This window comes from Falco rusticolus, chromosome 6 (genome assembly GCF_015220075.1).
Source record: "Falco rusticolus isolate bFalRus1 chromosome 6, bFalRus1.pri, whole genome shotgun sequence".
NCBI classification, from domain to species: domain Eukaryota; kingdom Metazoa; phylum Chordata; class Aves; order Falconiformes; family Falconidae; genus Falco; species Falco rusticolus.
The window spans coordinates 18,799,631-18,821,724 of record NC_051192.1 but is presented as its reverse complement, the minus strand read 5'-3'; the positions used below and the strand labels follow the sequence as shown (position 1 = coordinate 18,821,724).

Genomic DNA, 22,094 nt, shown 5'->3' with positions numbered 1-22,094 from the left:
TCCAAGTTACACACACTACTAGATATAAGGCTAAGCCTAGTCACTGTAACAAATACTAACCTGTACTACTACAGCATACGATATACAACATGAACATGTTTTTTGTCCCACAGCAGCTGTGTCTAAGAGAATCAACTAGCTGATTTTGACGTTGGTAGAGAAAAAACAAACAAACATAGGAACAAATGCCTGTATGCTTATGGTAGGTAAGAAGAATGGTAAATGGTAAGACCAACATTCCCTTAATGCTCCGGCACAGCATTCTTTTGCTTCTGAGTTTACATTTGCAGATATAAAACTACAACTGAACATACAGTACATTGTCATTTAACGGTTCAAAATAAATTCATGTGTGTTCCACCTTCCCTAATAATTCCTCTTTAAGCCTCCACCAGATGCTACAGAATTAGCCACAATGCAGAGCCATCTGCCTTCATGACCCTGAAAACAAGCCCACTGTGAATACATGTTGATTAAGATGTAGATCATTTACTTTAAACTGAATCATTACTTAAAAGTAATGTTTTTTTCATATGCTTGCAGCAAACTATTCAGGCTAAACTTCGTTTCCATATTTCCAGTTGAATCATCATTAAGAATTAATCTTTCATTCAGGAAAACGCAAACATGGTGACAGAGTTCATCTTCAATGTGCAAGCAGTAGCTTATCAATTTAACAAAGCCCACACCCAAACCCTACTTCTCTTCATGTTCAAGAAACAGCTTCCTCAGAAGCCTCATTTTACAAAATGGTCAGATCACACTAATTTTTGTATGGATCTACTTGGGGATGTAACAGCTGTAGTTCTTTCCAAATTGTTCTTACCCACTCAGGATTTCACCTTTGCACAACACTCATGCCCTGCACAGATCAAGATTGAAACCACAAGCTGATATATTTCATACAGACAAGCCTCAGATATTCCCAAAGCAAGGATTTCTCAGCACTACATTATTAGGTGCTCCTTTGCTCTGCCTGTACTCTGCTAAACCATCTTTGTAATTCTAGCTTTGAGACATTCTGGTGTAACAATAAAACGATCTAAAATCTTTATGTGGCTATTTCCAAGGTAAAAATTCAGAATGGGAATAAGAGAATATAAAGTTAATGAAAGAGTAGGCTTTAATCAGCTGGTGCACTGCTTGCGTTATGATCATGTACAGTTCCATTGTTCTGCAGGCATCAATCTTACACACTAAAGAGAAAATTAATCCTTAATGCAAATTAGTGTCTAAGATTAGGGTGCTTACAAAACACCAGCTGATTAAAACCTACTTTTCCATTAGCTTTATATTCTTACAATTCTATGATGCAGAACTGAAGAATGTGGCAAGCCAAGGAAAAGTGCTGGGATTTAGGAGGTATAGTGCATGGGCAAGGCAAAAGAAGATGGGGGGCAGAAAGGAGTAAAGATGGAATGAAAGGGGGAAGAAATTAAGGATTTTCCACCCTACATTCTCCTCATCCTTGCTGCTCAGCAGGAAACAAAGAAAGAAAGGTGCTTCCCATTTGTATCCAAAAAAACTCACTCAGAAACAGGAAGAGGAATGGGGCAGTACTATCTCCCAGCTCCAGGGAAGGTAGGAATCACAATCATACAAACCAGGATCGCTGAATTTTGCACACTTTGTCCTGGCCCTTATGCAAGTCAAGAATTGAGAGACACTATTCCATGTTGAGTCCACACCCTGATTACCTGAAACCTGTAGTAATATACGCCTGATAGAAAAGCTGTTTGAGAAACACCAATAAAATAAGCCACTTAAAACTTGACCTACCTATACTGGAAAAATGCCTGACTCTTACCACAGATGCCAAGACCAAGCTGGGAATAAATATAGCTATATCTTCTGTTGATGCCATTTTAAAGCATACTCCAGTTCTTTTCTGCTTAAAAAAGATCCAAAAAATGAACTAAGACTCCAAAGATCACTGCTGGGAAGAGAAAAAAATTATATTGCCACAAAAAAGAAACTGTGCTATACACACAGAAATATACTTAACAAAGGTATGCAAATGGCATGAAAATCTTATGGCATGCTGCTCTGCAGCAGGTCAATGGCATTATCCTCTGCAGGAACCAGTATGAGTAAGAAAACACTACATTTGAAATAGGGTGTAAAAAATCAGGTGTCTACACATCTGTAGTTACATATTCTGTGACAAAGTCCATTAACAATTCACTAGCCCTGCTTCTAAATATTCAAAACTCCTTGACTAGATAGTTTATTCAGATTAATCCAATGATTCCCAGCTGGTGAACCCTGCCACACTGATGGAGTAGGAGCATATGACTCAACATTACTAACATTACTCCTCTCCCCTTCCAGCTACCTCCCTCACACTGCAAAAAACAAATCAATTCCAGGATAACATTATTTCCCTATTTCCCCCTTGCATCTCCCACCTACACACTAGCTACGGTGCATCTGTAAGTCCATACTGCTGCTCTTTTTTGATATGCAAAATGGGAATGGAAGTTGTGAGAGAGTGCAAAGCATAGCATTTTATCTCCTCTGCCCATATGGTGACTGTATCATCTCATTTCTGGAGCGTTTGACCTCCAGTATAATCCCAAAGGACAACACTTCTGCATTCACCCTGAGAGGCCCATTTAGCTCTCAACTATGTCTGGTTCCTGTCCTTTAAAGCCTCTTTGATCCCTAGCATCATTTGTGAGGTCCCACAAAAATCTGGGTAAGAAGAAAGTGCTGGCAGTATATTTAACTGCAAAAAAGGCTGATGATCATTATATTAAATGACTTCATTTCATCAGTGACAAAAGCTTTAACAGCATGCTCCCAGGCTCCAGAGTTACATGTTCTCTGATAAAAATATTTGTCTACAAAAATTGCATTAAGGCAGATAAAAAACACTGCTTGCTAGTCTTTCACATAAGCAAATCCTTCAAGGCCAAAGCAATATTAAGTGAACAAGGGACAGAAGATAATTCTTTGTAGCAATAATAATCCAAGAGACGGGTAAAGAAGGTCAGATCCCTCAGGGGGTTAGGGGTAATTTAACTCCTCCATTGTCACTGCCTCGTTCAGCACACGATCTATGTAACACAGCAGAATTGTGGCAGCAGTGCAGTGCAACATCATCTCAATGTCACACTATCATCATGAAATGTCACACTATGATCATGAATGCATTTAGAGGGAAGTTTTAACAGCATTGTTGAGACAGACTATGCTAGGTGGTTACTGTACTAGAACAACCGGCGAGCAGACTATAGAAAAATTTAAAAATACCTTACGTTATGTTTTACATGACAGCACAAAGCAGATCAAAGGAATGCCCCCACCGAGTCAAGAAGCGAGGCTGGTGCTGTGGGCAGCGGCCGCTGCGGTGCAGTACTGCAGGGCAGGACAGCTCCCGGCTCCACGCCTTCTGCACAGCGCAGCCCGGCCGCAGGGGCTGGGGAAGGGGCTTCCAAAAACACCTGCCCTTGACACCCACCACCTCACGCCTCCGTTACACCATCGTGGCTAGTGCGGCAGTCAGTATTAACTGGCATTACTCCTTTTAGAAAGCAGCAGATGTAAAATAACTCTCATTTTAGTCCCTGCTATAGCCAAGCAGATGTTAACAGAGGTTGGCCTAGTGCAACTGGTGTTTGTCCTCTATCAAAAGGAGTAAGACCCTTTGGTGATAACTTGGGGATAAAATAATGCTCCAGGCCCTTGAATGTGAGAGCTCTCTATTCAGTCTTCCCAGATGAAAGCAGGCCTTGCTAATGTAGCACAGCAGAAAGCTTAAGGCAATATCTTTCCTAGGAGTAAAGGCAGGCATAGGAACTGATTACATACAGTAAGAGGGACTCCTGATGTAACACTCCATTTTCCTTTGTTTAATCGAGATGGTTAATACCAATACTGCTGCAATATAACAAGCCAAAACTGATGATGTGACTTATTAGCCTTTTTTATAGTTATGAAGGAATCACATTAGCATAAAGTCTCAAAAAGGCAACCTACTGATTTTCTTTGAGTTTTCAAGAAATAACAGTAAATAAGTTTCTAAACAGTTCCTTCAATAAAGCAATCAATGGTATGGGAGGAGAAACGCCCTGAGTTTATTGATGATCAGACAATAACTGTAGTCATTCTCTTTTTTGCTTCACATTCGCTCTTTCTCGCACTGTACTCTTTCAGCGCAAGCAAGGTGAATTTTTCATATGGGCTTTATTAGGAACTGTTGTGAAAAAGTGGTACTGAAAAACTGAGAATTACAAGGTCTTGCCACACCCCCCCCCCAATAAACAAGATGAATCATACTGATTCTGCTGCTATATTTTTTTTTATGCTCACAGCAGTTAAGGGGGGCTTGGATGAGAGGTGAAACATTTTACCAGAAAATGTCACAATGCAAGTTTGAATAGACTTCATTCAGTTCAAAATTAGAGTGTTCCATCTGTTTGACTGCAATGTTAAATGTCTAAAGAGCCAAATAACAAAAACAGATTTAAGAGGCAGTCTAGGCTAATAAAGGCAGTAGAAATATACCTATGAAAACCTGTAGGTTTTCGTTCTTTTTTTCTTGTTCAAACACGTAAAAAACTCTGCAGTCCCCTTCATAGTAAATTTAAGCTTGATAATAGCCTTGTTTGCTTGCACAGCCTTCACCATTTTTCATGAAGCATTGAGAAGCAGCTTCCTAGTCCATCCCCAGACTGAAACCACTGGCCTATATGCCAGCTATATTGGCAGAAGGGAGTACTATATCCACCCATGACACCAATGCAGCCATGCTAAGTCTAAGAACCACTTAGGCCTCAGGCTAGTACACCAAATGCAGCAACACAGTGTTTCATGCAAGCTAATTTATGCTATTAAGTTGAGCCTCAGATACCACAAAGTATCTCAAAGCTCAAAGAAGCAACATTTATTTCTGAACTGCTTCTCTGTAGCAGAAAACAATTCTTACTAAGAACAATTACACCAGTTATTCTGGCTCAGACTGAGGGTCCATATAATTACTACTCTACTTCCAACAGCGGCCATGAAGAGGCTGTTAGTGATAATTTTTGGCAGTTCTCTGAAATCATTGGTTTAACATGTGACAAAAGCCAGAAAAATGAACATTATGTGGGCCATTACTAGGAAGCTATTAGCAGCAAAAAGCATGATTTTATTTATAAATAAAGCCCTCGCATGCCTACATCTGGAGTGGTGTGCCCTTCATCTCTGCACCTCAGCAAGGACAAAGCTAGAAAAAGGGATGGAGAAAGGTAACAAAAATCAATACAGGAACAAAGTAGCTGAACTGCAAAAGAAAGCGCAAAGAGCTGAAACACTTAAATTTGGAGAAGAAAAGCCTGGTGGATAAAACCAAGGTTTCCAAAATCACAAGTGTAACAGAGGATTTAACTGCAGCACAATACTGGAACAAAAGGGTATTAAATGACACTAGCAGGAGTATGGTTTAAAACAGGTTAGAGACCAAGTACTTCTTCACATGGTGGCTAATGAACTGGTTGACAGTATTGTATTCATAAGATAATTCAAAGAAATTAATTGATATATCCATCTATATCCATTAAATGATACTAAAGGGAACAGGCACGGAGGTACCCTCTCACATCCGTAATTCAGGTACAGTGGATACTGGGAAAGCACCAGAGAAAGAGCCCACAGACAGGAGGCTTGTACCCCTTCCCCGAACAGCAGCTCCACTTGCTATTAGCAGATACAGAGTGCTTGGCAAAATGGACCGTTAGCAGGACATTTCTTACATCCCCTAAATGCTCTCTCAGATTGTGACAATTTTCTGCTGAGGGGAAAAGCCTGAAGTTTTTTTTTTCTACCTAGTCACCTTCATCAGCACTACTGTCAAGTTCTGGTCCAGTCTCCTCAAACTTTTTGCATCCACAGCATTGTCTAAGTTTCACAGCTCTATTACCAGCTATTTGAACCACCTCCTCCTCTTTGTTCTAACTTGGCTTCTAGCAACTTCATTTGATGGAGCCTACTTCCTACGCTAGAAGAAACAGTGTACAGTCAATACTTCTAAAGCTTTGCATGCCAGTTATGATGGCTGTTGTTGTTGTTAGGTTTTTGGTTTGTTTTGTATTTGAGAAGTAGGCTAAAGCACCTTGCCGTCAGTCTAGCACTCCTCACATGGGATATATTCCATAAGCCTATGGTCATTCTTCCTGTTCTTCTCTGGACCTATTTCAGTTCAAACACATTTTTTGCGATAGCTCAGAACCTCACACAACACTCCAGCTATTTGTGAGCCACAGGATTATATAACACCACTGTAATGTCTGGTCTTATTTCTTTGCTAATTGCCCCATGTTTCATTTTCCTTTTGGCTTTCTTACTGCCCTGTCAAGCTTTCAGCTGACATTCCAACACAACAAACCACCATTAAGTCAAATGAAATAAGCTGACCACCACCACTGATGTGAAGAATATTACTTCCCCCAACACATACACATTTATCACTGAGTTTCCTCAACAATTTCACAGCTCAATGTATCTCAAATGTAACCTCAAGGTCTTCCCAGTTCTTCATTCTGGTTTGACCTTAGCTTTAGGTTACTCACAACAAGTATCAATAGGCTTTCTCATCTTCCTGCTAACCTTCCCTTCTAGATCCTTCAAGAAAATACTGAGCTGCACAGATCCTGAAAGCCTTCCACTGATAAACTACTTCCAGTCCCAGGTGACCACCTACTTCTCCCACTACCCAACAAAACCAAAACCCACTATCTCCACACTTCTGCAAGCCAAGCCCCAGAAGTCTTCAATCCATACTTTCCTTTAAGATCCTAAGTTCCACCTTTCAAAGGGAAATAAACAGTTTGCACACATCTAGTTGTTCACACTGTTATCCTACTACACTTGCTTATTGCTTTGGCTTTGTTTTTCCTCCTTACAGTTTGATCTTCAAAGGCCCTTAACAGAACCAATACTAAAATTAAATTCATTCCTGTTGCTATGTATTTAGTGTAATTGGAATCCCTAGCCACATCCAAATGAGCTGCTGAAATGCAAGTCCATGGTTCTTTCAAACAAAGCACATTTAAGGGTAAGAATCTCTATTTTATCCTTACAGGAAAAAGCCTGTCAAGTCTGGTTCACAACTCTTCCATAGGAAGACTATATAAAGCTTTGGCTTTATATTATTTAAGGACAATTAAATTAAGTTTCTATATTGACAGGAAGAGCATTGAAAGATGAAAACATATGATTATTCTTTCTGTTCTTAGTGCAGAGCACAGCATACCTACCCATTTCCAAGCACTTCAAAATAAAAATAAACCTAATCTGCACAAATGCCTCATAAAAATTTGAATAGGCTGACAGTAAGATTTCCCTAATATTTGAATTTCCATCAGTTTTAGTCATATCACAGAATATGAAGTAAGGACACTCCTCAGGTAGGGTGGCAGGATAAAGAATAGAGTGACGTGAACTTAAAAGTCTTTTACATACTAGACTATAAATATAAAGAGACTAAGTGTGTGGTTGAAGCCCCATCATGAAAGTTCTCCAAAGAAAGGTTAGACAAATATCAGTGGAGATATGTTAGTTTGTTTGTTTTTTTTAATGAGAAAATGATCCTGTACAAGTCCAAAGAGGGTTTTGGGAGATAACAGCAAGAGTAATAAGGTACCATTATAACCTAGAAAGTGCAAGTCTAAAAGCTTCTCTGCCTGGATATTGAACAGAAACAGGTTAATTAAATTAGATTGTTAACAGGTTAACCAAATAAAGGTTGTCTGCAAGACCACAGACTTTCTTGCAGCTGAGAAAAGCAGTACTAATAAATAAGCAATTTCCATTATTTTCATAATATGTCTTCTTATTCTCATTTTCTTCACATCAAATTTTAGGTGACTAAGGAAAGGCCAAATATCGCAAAGCCACCAAAGAACAAAGTCTTCAGAACTAAAAATCTTCTATTCATTGTTCAGTATGCTGTTTTTCTGGTATTTAGTTAACCGACAGACCATTAAAAATATGCATTCTTTATTTGTCTAAATATTTAAAGTAACAGACTAGCATACAAACACATCAACAGTATTTCAAACTAAGTTATACTAAATTAGGCAAATCCTGTAGTCATAGAGTATTTTAGTATACAGTACAATACATGTTATGCAAGTGGTATTTGGTTTATATTTAAATTACTATCTTAATTTCTTCATTTTGATTTCTAATATAAATATCTTCCTGGATTCTCTTACCAATTTTTTGTCAACTCAAGGCCAAAAGCATATATACTGCTGAAAAAAATAGCCTTACCTCCATCGCTAATGCTGCTGTTTGCTGGTCATAATGATTCAGAAGATTAGGCATAAAGGTGGTATTGTAAGGCAGATCCTGGCACATCCGCAGGATGATGGGCTCACAAGAAAATAAACTGTGCCCTCTTGTGTGCCTCACCAAAACATCCAAAAGCCAAAGGTAACAGAACATCCAGCTAACAGCCATCCTTCCACACTGGGAATGGGGCCAGTTATTGAGCCCAGTCAGAAAGCTCTTTCAACTCCTCATGTACCCTCAGATTTCACTTCAACAGCAATATTTTCAGTCCTTGTTTAAGGTTCTTCAAAACTGGAATACTCTTTGTATACAACATTCTTAGCTCAGTCCAGAAGATGATGTATTTGAGACAGGCGTGTGAGAAATCTTGCCCTTTCTTTTCTCAGGATTATGTAGCATGTATTAGGTTAAGGTATTAAAATGTTTAACCACATTCCCACACAACTGACCCCATTGTGACAGAACAGCAGTCGAGTTACTTTCTTCTTTTGTTAGGTAACCTAGAATAAAAAACACAACAAACAGAACAGAGTAAAAAGCCTTGTAATTGATAAAAATATTTTAGCTCTAAATAGCCTGGCAGACAAATTGCCTCAAATTCTCATGAGCACAACTAGATGGTCCCTTGACAAATTTTAATCCCAGTTTTGGATTACTTCTGATGGAAAAAAACTGGTATGCTACAAAACTCTACCCGGAAATGATGGTGAAAATATGGAACGTATTTACTACGAAGAAAACATTTTTAGAAAACCTCACACTTTAAATGTAACTATGTGAACATTAGAATTGTTGACCACATTGAAACCAAGTTATTTATGATTCAGCATCTCCACTGGTACATTCACATCGATAGCATCTCTTTAGTTGCATGGCCTCGTAACTTCTGCTGAATAATTATAAAACAAAAACAAAACAGTCACCACCACCAAATACACAAGTCCCAACTTGCAGGAGTGAAGACTACCGTTCTGCCCAACAAGCTACAGTCATGGTTTGGCTACCTGTGTTCAAATATGTAATTTTAGTCTCGTTGTAAAAAGCTTTTTTGTTGTCTCTAATCCATTTTACTTGCACACGTATCTCGTATCTTTCTCTACAGAAACCACCATCACAGCTAAGGATAAGCCAGAAACAGCATTCTTTGACCACCCCTTTCTCCACACACTCTCAAAGGTGAAAATTGCAAAGGTAGCTCTGCCAGTTCCACTCTACCTATAGAGCCAATTTAAACAGCAATCATTGCCCGGGGCTGAAGCTGCATTTTCTCAGCGCTAAGGGGCTGGAGTGGAACAAGCAGAATGGGGACTCAGCATATTGTGCTCATCGACTAGAGAAACAAACTGTGGAATTGGAGGCTAAGGCATGGGAAAAGTTGATAGAGTTGTCAGAGGACAGAGAGGCCCTGTTCTTATAACAATTTTGTCTTACAACAACAAAAATCGCAAAATTCAGTCTCTAACCAACTGCTTTAAAAAAAAATCATTAAAAAAGGTAACAGAAATTTAAAATTCTGTTTGAACCAGAAAACCCTAAGTACTTCATCAATATTCCCAAGAATAGACAACCACAAATTTGAACAGACTTCCAGTCTTGAGAGAGTAATGTTTTTTCCTTCGATATTCAGGAAGGGAAATAAATTCCACACATCAGAGAGGAAAAATTTTTCCTTTCTCCATAATGCAAACTTAGTGAGAGGTACAAGAGTTAATTACCAAACTTCTACTGGTATCAGCTGGTCAAAAAAGTTATGTATGCACACTTTTGTTTACATAGGCCTATGTTATGGTCAGAAAAATTTAATAGTATATACCTCTTTAAACCCTCATACACTTTGTGGGTTGGACTAGATAATCTTGAGAGGTTCCTTCCAACCTAAACAATTCTGTGCTGCTCTTTCAGATCATGTGAGGCAATGTTTTTGGCTGTAGCTGCTCAAGACAGGCTGGTAAAAACAAACATGTAAATAGGAAAAAGACCAAGATGCTAAACATAACCACATTAAGTTCATTGACAACTTGCTTTCACAGGCTGCTTACTCTCTCACAGCTATTGACAGGGAACCCGTGTTTGAGGCAGCATTGAAGTACATGAAGAATACAAATAAGGAAACTGTTCTAAACCATGCCCCCCCCGCAGGAAAAAAAAAAAAAAAAAAAAAGCAGAGAGAACTATCTACACCTTAACTTAGGTGGCAGAACCAAGCAACACAGCTCAAATCACAGTGCCTTTCTTATGTTATGAGCCAAGCGTTGTCTGAAGAGCAGTCAACACACTGAACGTAAAAGATCAGAATTAGGCACAATATTTAAAACATGCTACATCTAACCACACCTGACTGTAGTCCAATTTCAAGTTCATGTGGCTTTGAAAAGCTATGTCCTTCTGATCTAAGGCAGGCACATCTCAAGAGTTACTTTTTAAGAATTTGGCACCTCTCAAAAAAACCAAAGACCTGAACTATCCCATATTCCAGGCAGCTTTGGCACCTCTCAAAAAAAACAAAGACCTGAACTATCCCGTATCCAGGCAGCATTACTTAAACCTGAAGACTTCTGCATATTCTCACATGCTGACCAGAAGGATCACAAGTTACAGACAGACAAAACCAATTCCTACTTAGTTTTATACAAGGTGCCTAATACTCTTTGAATCTAGTCCTTTGATTTTAACATTTTAATAATAGTTCACCAAAATAAGGAAAACAAGCTTTTTCAGTTCGCTGTCACCTCCACAACACTGGCTTCAAGTACTTTTTTCCTTTTTCCCAAACTCTTTGGCCACCAACTCCAAAAGACTTTATTCAACAACTTCAGTAAAGTCAATCTGCAGTATGGATTAGCAACTGACTATTTAGCATGCACCCTGTAATTCAGGTGCCATTCCAGCAGCAATCAGTAGATAATGCTTCATAAGAGAGGTTCACCATACTTGCACCAGTTATTCTGTTAAAGTTTGAACCAAGAACATTGGGCAAATCCAGGTCAGGATCTAGAGTCTTGGGAAAAACTCCAAGAACACTTCACACAAATCATCATATTAACGACATTCAAAGTAGAGACCCCAGACAAATCCACCCATCCTCTGAATTCCCCACAACCTCAAACTGGAAAAAAACCATACAAAAACGTAGATTCAACAAGCCACGAAAAGTTTTAACTGTGCAAAAAGCAGAAAAATTTTCATTGTGTTCTTTCAGGACTTTTCCATTTTATGCTCAAGATCTTATTATTATGTAGCATCATAAAGGACATAAAGCATATAATTACTAGAGATAGAAAAGAACATTATATAGCCTAGTTACCCAGTGCTCTTTCATGGAAAAAAAAAATCTAGGTGAAATGAAGAAAAAAAGACAACCATATCATTGCGAAAGGAGGCAAAAGTTTTGCAAACAAGTATATAGATGACCTATTAATTGGTGTAGACAGATGAATGCTGTAATAAGCAATCCTTAGTGTCAAGACAGTTTCTTACCACAGATCCAGTTCAGTATACTCTTTGTTAAGCCTCTACATATGAAATTTTGTGGTTATTTTTATATGTACATAAAAACAAAAAGAAACGCTTTTGATGACACTGGGGATAAAAGAGGAGGAGGGGATACCTACCTACCTACCCCAAGGCACTGCAAAAAAAACCTGCAGGCAAAAGGGGTAGGAAACAGCTAGTTTGTTAGTGTGGTTATGGACTTATACATTATTTATAATCATAAGAAGCTCATCCAATTCCTGCTGTAAAGAATAAACTAGGCCATGCATAGATGACTATTATAAAGAGTGAAAATCATGAAATCAAAGTGTTGACTCGCACAAGTGAAATTATTCTTTTTTTTCAAATAAATTTCAGAGTTACAAAGGGAGCAAATCGGAGGGGGGCAATGAGGAAAAAAAAGTCATCAGACTTTAGAAGTATGTAGGTGGATCAATTCACAGTTAATCTGTCTCAGAGAAACAGGGTGATAAAACAACAAACTAGACGACTCCTGTACAAGTGAGAAGAGGAGAATGTCACCTTAGTCATTCCCCACCCAGTTCTGATCATGGAGAAAGGAACTCATTCATTGTATACCAGCACTGGTAGCTTTTCCCCAATCCATTCCCACCCACATGAAGGCACATTATTCTCCCAACTCCATTTTAATTAGTCAGTGGGAAAGAAACCCCAGTGCTGTACTCCCCTGTTCCACTTCTGTTACGTACTAAGGGAGAACCACATTATAATTCCCCACATCCCCTATTTCAAATAGAAGGCCATGGAGGACAGAGGGCACGTGCTACACTCACCCATTCTTTCATGCTCCTCCTCACTGTACTACAGGGCAGAATGAAGAGACACACAGTATCTCCTCTTCCTCCTCACAGTGACACCACAACAGTCCCCGCTCCCCGCAGGGAGAACAGAAAGGCAGAAACTCTTTCCGGCAAGAGGCAAGATTCTCCATGCATATGGAGGGACAGGTCTAGCATCTCTCTGCGTGAGTTCATATTGCATGGCAAATGGAGAGGAAGCTAGCTGTCATCCCTTAGACTGGAAGAGGAGGTAGGGTGCAGACTGAACTAGCATCCCCTTTCCCCCTATGTTTTAAAGCCAAAAGGAACAAGAGCACACACGGGACTAGCATCCCCTCAGATTCCTGCTGCATTGCAAAGGAAAAGGAAGAATATATATGTACGGTAAGACTAGCATCCCTTCCCCCGGGTCCACACTGCTGCATTGCAAAAGGAAAAGTACATGGATCGAGCCAACATCCCCTTGGGTCCCTCCTGCACTGCAAAGGGAAAGGGGGGAGGGAGATGCGCATGGGACTAGCATCCCTTTCCTCCCAGGTCGCTGCTACCACACTGCAACATGAAAGGAGGGAAGCGTGGGACTAGCAATCTCTTGGGTCCTCAATGCACTGCAGAAGAAAAGATGCACGTGTGTGGAGGGGGACCGGCACCCCCCCCCCCCTCGGTCCCCACCACACTGCTGGGAGAGAGGGACAGCGGGTGCCCTTTCCTTTTGGATGCACACACAGCAAGGAGAAAAGGGGAGAGAGCGCACACGGACTAAAATCCCTCTCCCCCGCGTCCCCAGTGCACTGCGAGGAGAAGGAAGCGGAGTACCTGGGATTCGCATCCCCTCCCCTTGGGTGGCTAATGGAAAGGGAGGGGAAATGCATGGGACGAGCATCCCTTTCTGCTGGGTCCCCTGCGCACTGGCGGGGGCAGGGGGAGCGGGAACGCACGGGACCAGCATCTCCCGGCTCCCAGGCGCTGCAGAGGGACTGGGGGTGGATCCCGCACCTCCATGGCGTTCCGCGGAGGAGAGGACTAGCATCCCCCGTCCTTCGGCCGCCCGCCACATCAGAGTGGGGGACTTAACCCTCCGCTCCGCACACTCCCCCGCCCAGAAGACGCTTGATGGCCGCCCCCCACAGCGCCGTCTCCGGGAGCGGGTGTCTCTACCCCTTAGCGAGCGAGGCGGCCGCTGTGGGGATGAAAGAACGACATCACTGAGGGAAACCCGTTGCCCATCTCTACATCCCGCCCCCTCTCCGCGCGGCCCAGGTCCCCGCCGTTACCTCAGCGCGAAGTCCCGCCGCCGCGGCCCCGCTCCTTCCCTCAGGTGGCGGCGGAGGCAGCGGCCGCGCCTCCTCGCGCCCGACCCCGCCGCAGCGCCCGCCCCGCCCCGCGCCTCCGCCCCGCCCCCCCGCGCCGTCACGCCCTGCCGCGCCCCGCCCCTCTCCCTGCCGAAGCGAACCAGCCAATCAGAAAGAGCAGAGCAGGTTGCTAGGTCGATCGGAACCTCCGGCCGCTCTGCCTTCCCGCCCCCCGCTGGTAGGATCTGATTGGCTGGCGCCTTTGCCGGGGGCGGGGTGCCCGCGGGGAGCGGTTGCCATAGCGACGGGAAGCGGCCTTGCGGGAGGAGCAGGCCGCACGCCCGCGGGCGGGGAGGAGGCAGGTGACGGGCGGCCCGGCCCCGAGCTCGGGGGTCACCCAGGTCTGAGGGGACACGGGAGTGGCCGCATCCCCTGGGAGAGAGTGGGGTACAGGGGGGTGCGTGGTGAGGAGGTACGGCCGCAGTGGGGCGCGAAGGGACAAGTGCTGTGGGGCACTGGGGGAACAAACGCGGTGTGGCATGGGGAAGGGGGTACAAATGCATCGGGGCACAGAGGGACAGTGGAAAGAGAGGGGAGCACAAACTCCGTGGGGGGTGTGGAGGGGATAACAGATACAGTAGGGTGCAGAGAGGGAGTCTGGCGGGGAGATGGAAGACCCCTGTGTGCACCAAGCACGGCCGGTGCTGTTAGCAAGGGGGTCTCCAAGGCACCCTGTGGTATAAACGCTACGGTGGGGGACACTGAGGCACAAAGGGCCTGGGGGCTGCCCCTCTGCAGCGCTGTCAGGCCTGGGGCCCAAGGGGGTTGTTGTTGCCTTTGGGTGCTGGGAGAGATTTCAGTCTGTGGATGGAAGGAGTACTTAGAAATATTAATGCTCAAAAGGACAGTGCATAAAGTTGTCATGCAAAGAGTAGAAACTCAGTAAATGTGTGGAAAAGCATTGGTACCTAGAGACATACTTGTGAGCGGCTGAGGTTTGCTACTGCCTTTTAAAGTGGGGTGGGGAAAGCTATCGGGACATCGCAGGATGCGGGGACACTGGGCGGTGTAACTGTATGTGTTGCAGGACTAGGGAAGTTCTGGTGGACTTTGAGATAAAAACTTCATGGATCGTCCAACTGCAGAGCAGAATATAAATTCAGTGAGGTTGGAGTAGAAAGGGAAATACTTTATTCTCTAGGGATAAAAGGGACCTTTCTGTTGTCTTATTTAGGGGAGAAAAGGTGTTAGGGATCAATACTGATTAATTCCCCTGGGTGTAATGTCATTGGGACTATGCAGTGCTGTGACAGCTCCTGGGAGGACACTGGCCCTGTAGGACACAAGGAGACTGATGTGGATCAGGAGTGGGAGTTGGTGCTTCTGGGCTTGGAGCAGATCCTGGAGAGCATTTGTAACAAGGGCACAGAGGAGAGCAGTCAAGGATTATCACAACCAGGGAAGGGAAATTGCCGGGTTTATTGGAGACCAAAGAGGGTCCTTTGAAGCTGAGTGATGCTGTGGGGTAAAGGGGGTAGGATAGGATAGAATAGTTGCAGTAGGAAGGGACCTACAATGATCACCTAGGGCAACTGCCAGACTGCGTCTGGGCTGACCAAAAGTCAAAGCATATTATTAAGGGAATCTTCAAAATGCCTTTTAAACACTCACAGGCTTGAGCTATTTCCCACCTCTCTAGGAAGCCTGTTTCCATGTTTTCCCACCCTCTTGGTAAAGAAATGTTTCCTAATATCTAATATCTGAATTTCCTCTGACACACCTTTGAGCCATGGTTATGAAGAGAATCGGTATGGAAGTTAAAGCAGCATAGCAAGGGCATGGGTAGGGGGCATGGAGGAGCACAAGGGGGGTTGGGTCTGTTGATTATTAGAGAGTATCACCTCTGCGATGGTATATGGAGGTATCGATGCTTTGGTGGGTATCATGGAGCAGTGAGGAATGCAGTTAGTTATTCACTGCCTGGGGTAAGGGGGATCGTAGGGGTACTCAAGCCTTGCGTTCTTGTGCACAGGGACATTTCTAGCACACCCTGGCAGGGGTAGAGGTGTTGGTCTCAGGTGGTGCAGGGTACAACAGAGGTGGTGGTGCTGGGGAAGTCAAAAATACCAGTAGCACAAGGTGCTGCAGGTGTTTGGGTTTATCAGTGCTGTGGCGATGCTGTGCTCTGGGGTTTATTGATGCTGTAGCATTGGTACCACAGAGATCCTCAAAGCCAGCTGGGCAAACCTCTGTGTCAGGATCACAGAGCCTTCCACAGCACTGGGAACAACTGTGACAAGGCTGATGCGGCAGTGGGGAACACTAGCAATATCATGCAGCCAGAGTGGCCATATTAACTGAGGACAGGGCATCACTGTGCAAAGTGCAGGTGCCGAATGTGGAAGGCTGGATGATAGCAGTGCTTTGCAGCTTGTGGGTTAAGGGCTAGCTAGAGGGAAAGGAGTGCAGTATTGGCCTCCTTGTTGTAAATCATTGTAAATGTGCACTTAGCCTCCTGCCCTTCTCCTCTTGCCATCTTTCTAAGTGTTCCCTTACATTTGAGGATCTGTTTCACATTATCTGTTCCACCCAGAGCTATCCTCTTGGAATTTTTCTATTTTGAATGCCTTGTAGTTTGGCGTACATTCTAGATTGTTTTCCTGTTACTGCTCTTTAAAGCGTTTCTGCCATTGCATCAATCATCACACTGTTTATTGTCAATATAATAATTTACAATAAAAAATACTTTCCTGTCTGAGCTTAAGAGTGATTCAGTTGAATTCCATTTATTCACAACTGAACTCCTCGACTGTGCTATTGTCGTCACATGGATCAATGTGATTAGGCTCTTTCTCTGCAAAATGCATCCTTAAGCCTGAGTGCACCAGGCTTTGTTGAACTGCAAAGGCTGACTGCTATAGGATGTGGTCAAAAACACTAATAAAGCAGGTCTGCTTCTGAAGGACTTGTTTTGAGTATGGTTTGCACAAACCTCTGGAATGCCAGAGGGTTAAGCAGAGATTAACCTAGCTAAAGGAAATTATTCCAATGCCCTTGGTTAATGTGATATGATCATTATGTATTGTTAATCTTTCTTAAATGCAATCACATTTTTTAAACCAAGGGCTAGACTCAACTTGTACTGAAATCAGTGAAAGTATTCCATTGGCTTCAGCAGGATTTCGATCTTGAAATTGTCTTGCTGTTAGACCATGCCATTCATGTTTCCTGCCCTGTGAAATTACATGTGTTTTCTCCATACATCTCAAAAAGCACAAATCTCTTGGATCCCCACTCAGTATATCCTTTCATTCGAACTGTGAACCATTCCTAAGTACTCTCTGGCTGTAGCAACCTGGGTAGTTTTGCTCTTTAACATTTGTGTTCTGGAGATCTCTGACCAACTTAGTGTGAGGTTAATCAAACAACCAGCTTGAAAACTCTGTACTCACAAAAATTGGTCTTTCCCCAGTCTTTCCCACAAAACTCTTTTGCACTGGTATTTACTATGCCTGCCACCTGCTCCTACATTGCCTTTTTATTTTTCCTAGAAGAATAACAATAGATAATTTCTTTAGCACCATGTGTCAATAGCTTTTCCTCTCTGGGTCAACCAACATTTCCCTTAGAGCTTGATTTCTTGTTAACCTCATCTCATGTCTCTTTGCTGGCTGAATGTTTTCGGATCAGCTGAGCTTGATCAACTTCATCCCAGGATACATGAAGAACAAGCTGGAGCAATCTCTGGAATGTTATTTTGGGCAGCCAGTCCAAAGATAACAACCATTGCAGAAGAAAAGTGGGGCCCTGGCTAAACAGCTTGACAATCACTGGTCTGCACAGTGCACCAGCTGCTTTTTAATGTGCACTGAGCAAGCTGCTGCAGCCACCTCAGTGTCACAAAATCATGGAATCATAGAATTGTTCAGGTTGGAAAAGATCTTCGAGTCCAAAGATCCATCCAAAGATCATCAGATCCAACTGTTAAGCTAGCACTGGTGTCAGAGATTAACTCTGATCAGAGTTACTCTAGGCTCTTGAGGAAACCAAATTAGCTGTCAATCCTGCCAGGGATAGGGCATTCAGGGTGAAGACAAGCGCAGGTTTTCCTTTAGGGAACAGGTAGCTAAACTTTGGTAAAACAAGTCTCTTCTTAGAATGCCTATAAAAAACTTGCAGTCCGGTTTTTAGGCTAGCTGCATGTTACAGGTAAGGTGCTTCTAGATTTTCTAACGCTGCTGGCTCCTCTGATGCATCCCATGAAGTTCAAGGTCACCTACTAAGTAAGGGCACGGAGTCCCAGCATGTACAATGTGCCTTTGAGGAACCCCAGTAAAACACATGTGCTAAAGTGACACTGCACAGTTCTGACTTCACCGAAGAATTCATCCTGTAAACACAGGCTGCTGAGGTTGGACGTGGAATTGCCTCCCTCCCCTTGTCACGACTTTGTGTAGCTGAGGAGGTGAGGAGCAGAGTGAATGGTGGTTGTGTGACTGTGCTAGCCAAGGGCTAATGAGGGAGGGTTGGCAGGCTGGCACATCGGGTACAAAGTTAAAACGTTTGGCTACGCTCACCTTTTTGCCTGATAGTACCTGCCTTTGCAGCCCTGTTTACACATCATGCTCGAACATCAAATGCGATTCAGGCAGTTTTACAGCATGTGCAGCTGGGAATATGACTTCTGCCAGGTTCTGAGCCACATTTTTGGCACGGAAGGCTCTCAGCAGGGTCCAGAGGCACAACTGTCTCTTTGGACTACGAGCTGCTAACACACCAGTTCACAGAGGTGCTTTGTGAACGCAGCTGCTCCAGCACCAAGCAAGCATGTCTGCGTAGGGAAACTGGAACGTGAATCCAGGGTTGGGAGTGTGCTGCAGTGACAACTGATGTTTTTGTGACTAATGTAGAAGGTTGTCCCTGAAAAACAGGACATGGTTGCCTGAACCTGTTTTTTTGGCAGTGGAGCTGTTTCTGTAGCTTGTAATGTTGCATTTCTGTGCATTGAAAAGGGCAGGGGCCTTGCAGAAAACCAAACCAAAACAAAACAAAAAAAACAACCCAGTAAGTGATCCCATCAAATGTGTATCCCTAATACACCTACTCAGTTACACAAGAAACCTCTAACATTGGCCAACTACCGAATGTGCAGCTTTGAAACCTTACTAAGTCTTTTAGCTTTCAGTGGCTTCTCTGGGAAGTTAAAATTGCAGTGTGCAGACAATACGATATTTAAGGATCTCTAGCAAAAAAAACCAAAAACAAAGAAACAGAAAGAACTCAGAGTCTTGTAATGAACTTATTTTCTAACCACGAACCATATTACATCACCAGATACAGAAAGATGTAACAGATTTTTCTTTTTTCTTTGTATTTGTTTGATTCCATAATAACTTAGGAAAGAAAGGGAGGAAAAACTAATCAAAAAGGTCATGTGCCTGGACAGATCCTGCAGTGGGTTTTGAAGATCAATCTTCCATTGATCTAGACAGGAATTCTGTCTGGGGAACTGGGCTTTCACAAAGATATGTCTTGTGAACCTCAGAGCTGCATTAGCTAGAAAGATCCTTTTGCTGGGTGGGTTTTGAGCTGCTTGAGTTCAGGGTAGACTGGCAACACAATATTGGAGTTATTTAGTAGATTTGCCTTTTCTTTTGTTCCAAAAGTCCTATTAATCACCTTGCCACCGCAAAGCTTTAAAGTGATCTGAAGTGTTTACAGAAAAATTGCCTAATAACTATATGCAGGGAACTGAGATATTTTTTAATGTGGTAAAGAAATGACTTGGTTTTCAGGCTCCTGCAGCTTAAGCCTCCAGCCTGGAAATTGGATGCCTGAGGTGAGCAATGACATTATCCTGCTGAATCCAGCTGCAGGATAGAAGATGAAGGAAAAAAAGCTTTTCCTATGTTTGGGCAAGAATTTATGAACAAATGACTTTGAACGAAGTCCAGTTACTTTGTGGCACAAAAGGGAAGGGAAAATTTTGTTAAATGCCCAATTTACTTCACAATGAAATTTTTGTTTAAAAGAGCAGCACAGTCAGTCCAAACCATTAAACCAATCTGCCTGAACACAGGACCCTGAGAGATTGCAGCCAATTCTAGACCACTCTGTGTTTTATTCTTTCAGTTAAGTGTCAGAGAAGCAAATTGGCCCTTTGAGACTTGGCATTATATGCCCATCAGAATCAGTAAAAACCAAGCTAGTGTCACTTAAGTAGATGCATAAGTTATCTCCAGTTCTCAGTGCCAACAACTCGAAAGAGAATTTTTGTGTACTTTCTAGCTCACTGCAAATACCCTGTTGTGATCATTCATCCAGTAAAAATCAAAGGCATATTCAATAATATTTGTGATGGGGAAGACCCGCTTAATTATTAATTATTTATATGAAATTAGCGCACAGAGATTCCATTAGGAAATCTGGCCTTTACTGTCACAGTTACTGTGGGTAGAGAAAATGAAAGGCCTTACCCTAACTGACTTCCAAATACATCTTACTTGTATCATTGCTGTGCTATGAAATCATTGGATTCCTTCTTACAGTTGTTTGCTTTTCACTTACATACATGTAATGGAGTAGCACAGAGGTAATATTGGTCTTTGTTCTGTTCAATTTTCATAGCCATTGGCGCTGTCAAGACACCAGAGGATCCACCATCTCCTAAATCTATGGCATTTGCACCTCCTAGAAACGTGGATGGCCCCAAGCTACAGACCAAGATGAGCATGTGGACTCCGCTGAACCACCAGCTCATGAATGACAAGGCAAGTTCTGTGCAAATGGCTGAATTTCATAGAATCACAGAATTGTTGAGGGTCGAAGGGACTTCTGGAGATCTAGTCCAGCCCTCAAGGCAAAGTCAGTTAGAGCACTTGCTCAGGATCTTGTCCAGTCGGTTTTGCATATTCTTAAATCCCAAGACAAATTCTCAGGTTTACTTCACAGATTCTCATGTCCTAGAAAAAATTTACTATGTTTTTGCCTGTATAGGTCATAGGTAATCTAATAAGAACTTAAAGATTAGAGGTATGTATATATCAAACACACATACAGTCTTTTATTATGTATACATATATATAAAAACTAATGTTATGTAAAAATGGAAAGTTCTAATGTACATTGTTTAAAGCACAGAAGAATTTAGTTCAAGTATTGTTATTTTGCCAAATCAGTTGTTTTTAAACAATAAATGTGTATCCATTTCTTGGTGAAATTTACCAAATGATTCTTTTTCTGCACCAGAAGACTTCAGATTAACCCCAGAGCAAACTGAGTGTCAGTGTAAGTTTCTGAGTGGCCAGAGTGCTCCATCTCAACTTGTAGGAGAGACCTTGGTACGCATGCCCTGGGTTCTCTGCTTAGCCTTGCACTGATGAGGCTAGCTTGGTATTTTGGAAACTGAAGTGATGCACTCAATTTATAAATAATGAGATGCATTTCCTAACCTCCCACACTGTATACTATATCTGGGATCTGCTAATGTAACTGTGGGGGTTTTGGCTCATGTATCACCAGGAGCATATACCTCCCTCAGAATTCAGTTTAAATTTCTCTTGATGATTCATAGAATTTAACCCAGAGAGGGCCATTACATCATGTAGTCTGGCTTCCTGGATTTCTTGGGCCCTCTTGTTTTGCGCAGTTCTCCCAGTCTTCAGCTCAGTAACTAGAATTTGGCTAAAAGGTATCTTCCACAAAGGTATCCAGACTTCCTTGGGGGTTAAGAACCTTCATTCCTTATGAAATGAAAATTTCATCACTTCCCTGATAATATTCTCATGATTAATCCCCTATACCATGAAAAGATGAAACCTTGTCTCCTGTCTGAATACCTCTAGCATTAGCTTCCATCATTTAAATCATCCTCTGCCAGCTTATTAAACTATTCTGTAACCAGTATTTTTGCTTTGTGGAAGGACTTTTACCCTGCTTCAAGCCAACACTTGAACTTTTTTTGATAAACTAAACAGATTGAGCTCTTTGAAGTCCTTTCAATCTGGCATATTCTCCAGCCTTTGAATCATTTTAATGTCTGTTTCCTACACCCTTTAAAACATATTTTCACGGATGCACATCGCTGTGCAATAAAGTATGATCTAACTAGAAATAAGTATGTGGGTAAAACCACCCTTTCCTACCTTCTTACTGGTCTGCTCCTTAGGCAGTCTGATGTTGCATTAGGCTGCAGCAAAACTTTTAGGAGCTCATATTGGATTGTTGTATA

The 22,094-nt window shown here is 42.4% G+C and overlaps 2 protein-coding genes across 2 annotated transcripts in view; one reads left to right on the top strand and one right to left on the bottom strand.

Moving 5' to 3' along the window:
• FZD3 (frizzled class receptor 3) overlaps window positions 1-13,958 on the bottom strand; it is a 61,475-nt gene extending 47,517 nt beyond the window's left edge. Inside the window, exons 1-2 of the mRNA XM_037392690.1 lie at window positions 13,847-13,958; window positions 8,260-8,780 (exon numbers count right to left, since the gene is read on the bottom strand). Coding sequence (XP_037248587.1) covers window positions 8,260-8,448 — 189 coding nt within the window. The 5' untranslated portion in view covers window positions 8,449-8,780; window positions 13,847-13,958. The remainder of the gene's footprint in view (window positions 1-8,259; window positions 8,781-13,846) is intronic.
• A 233-nt stretch (window positions 13,959-14,191) lies between these two features.
• Window positions 14,192-22,094, top strand: part of FBXO16 (F-box protein 16) — a 39,371-nt gene continuing 31,468 nt past the window's right edge. The window contains 2 exon segments of the mRNA XM_037393190.1: window positions 14,192-14,265; window positions 20,492-20,634. Of these exon segments, the coding sequence (XP_037249087.1) occupies window positions 20,539-20,634 (96 nt within the window). The 5' untranslated portion in view covers window positions 14,192-14,265; window positions 20,492-20,538.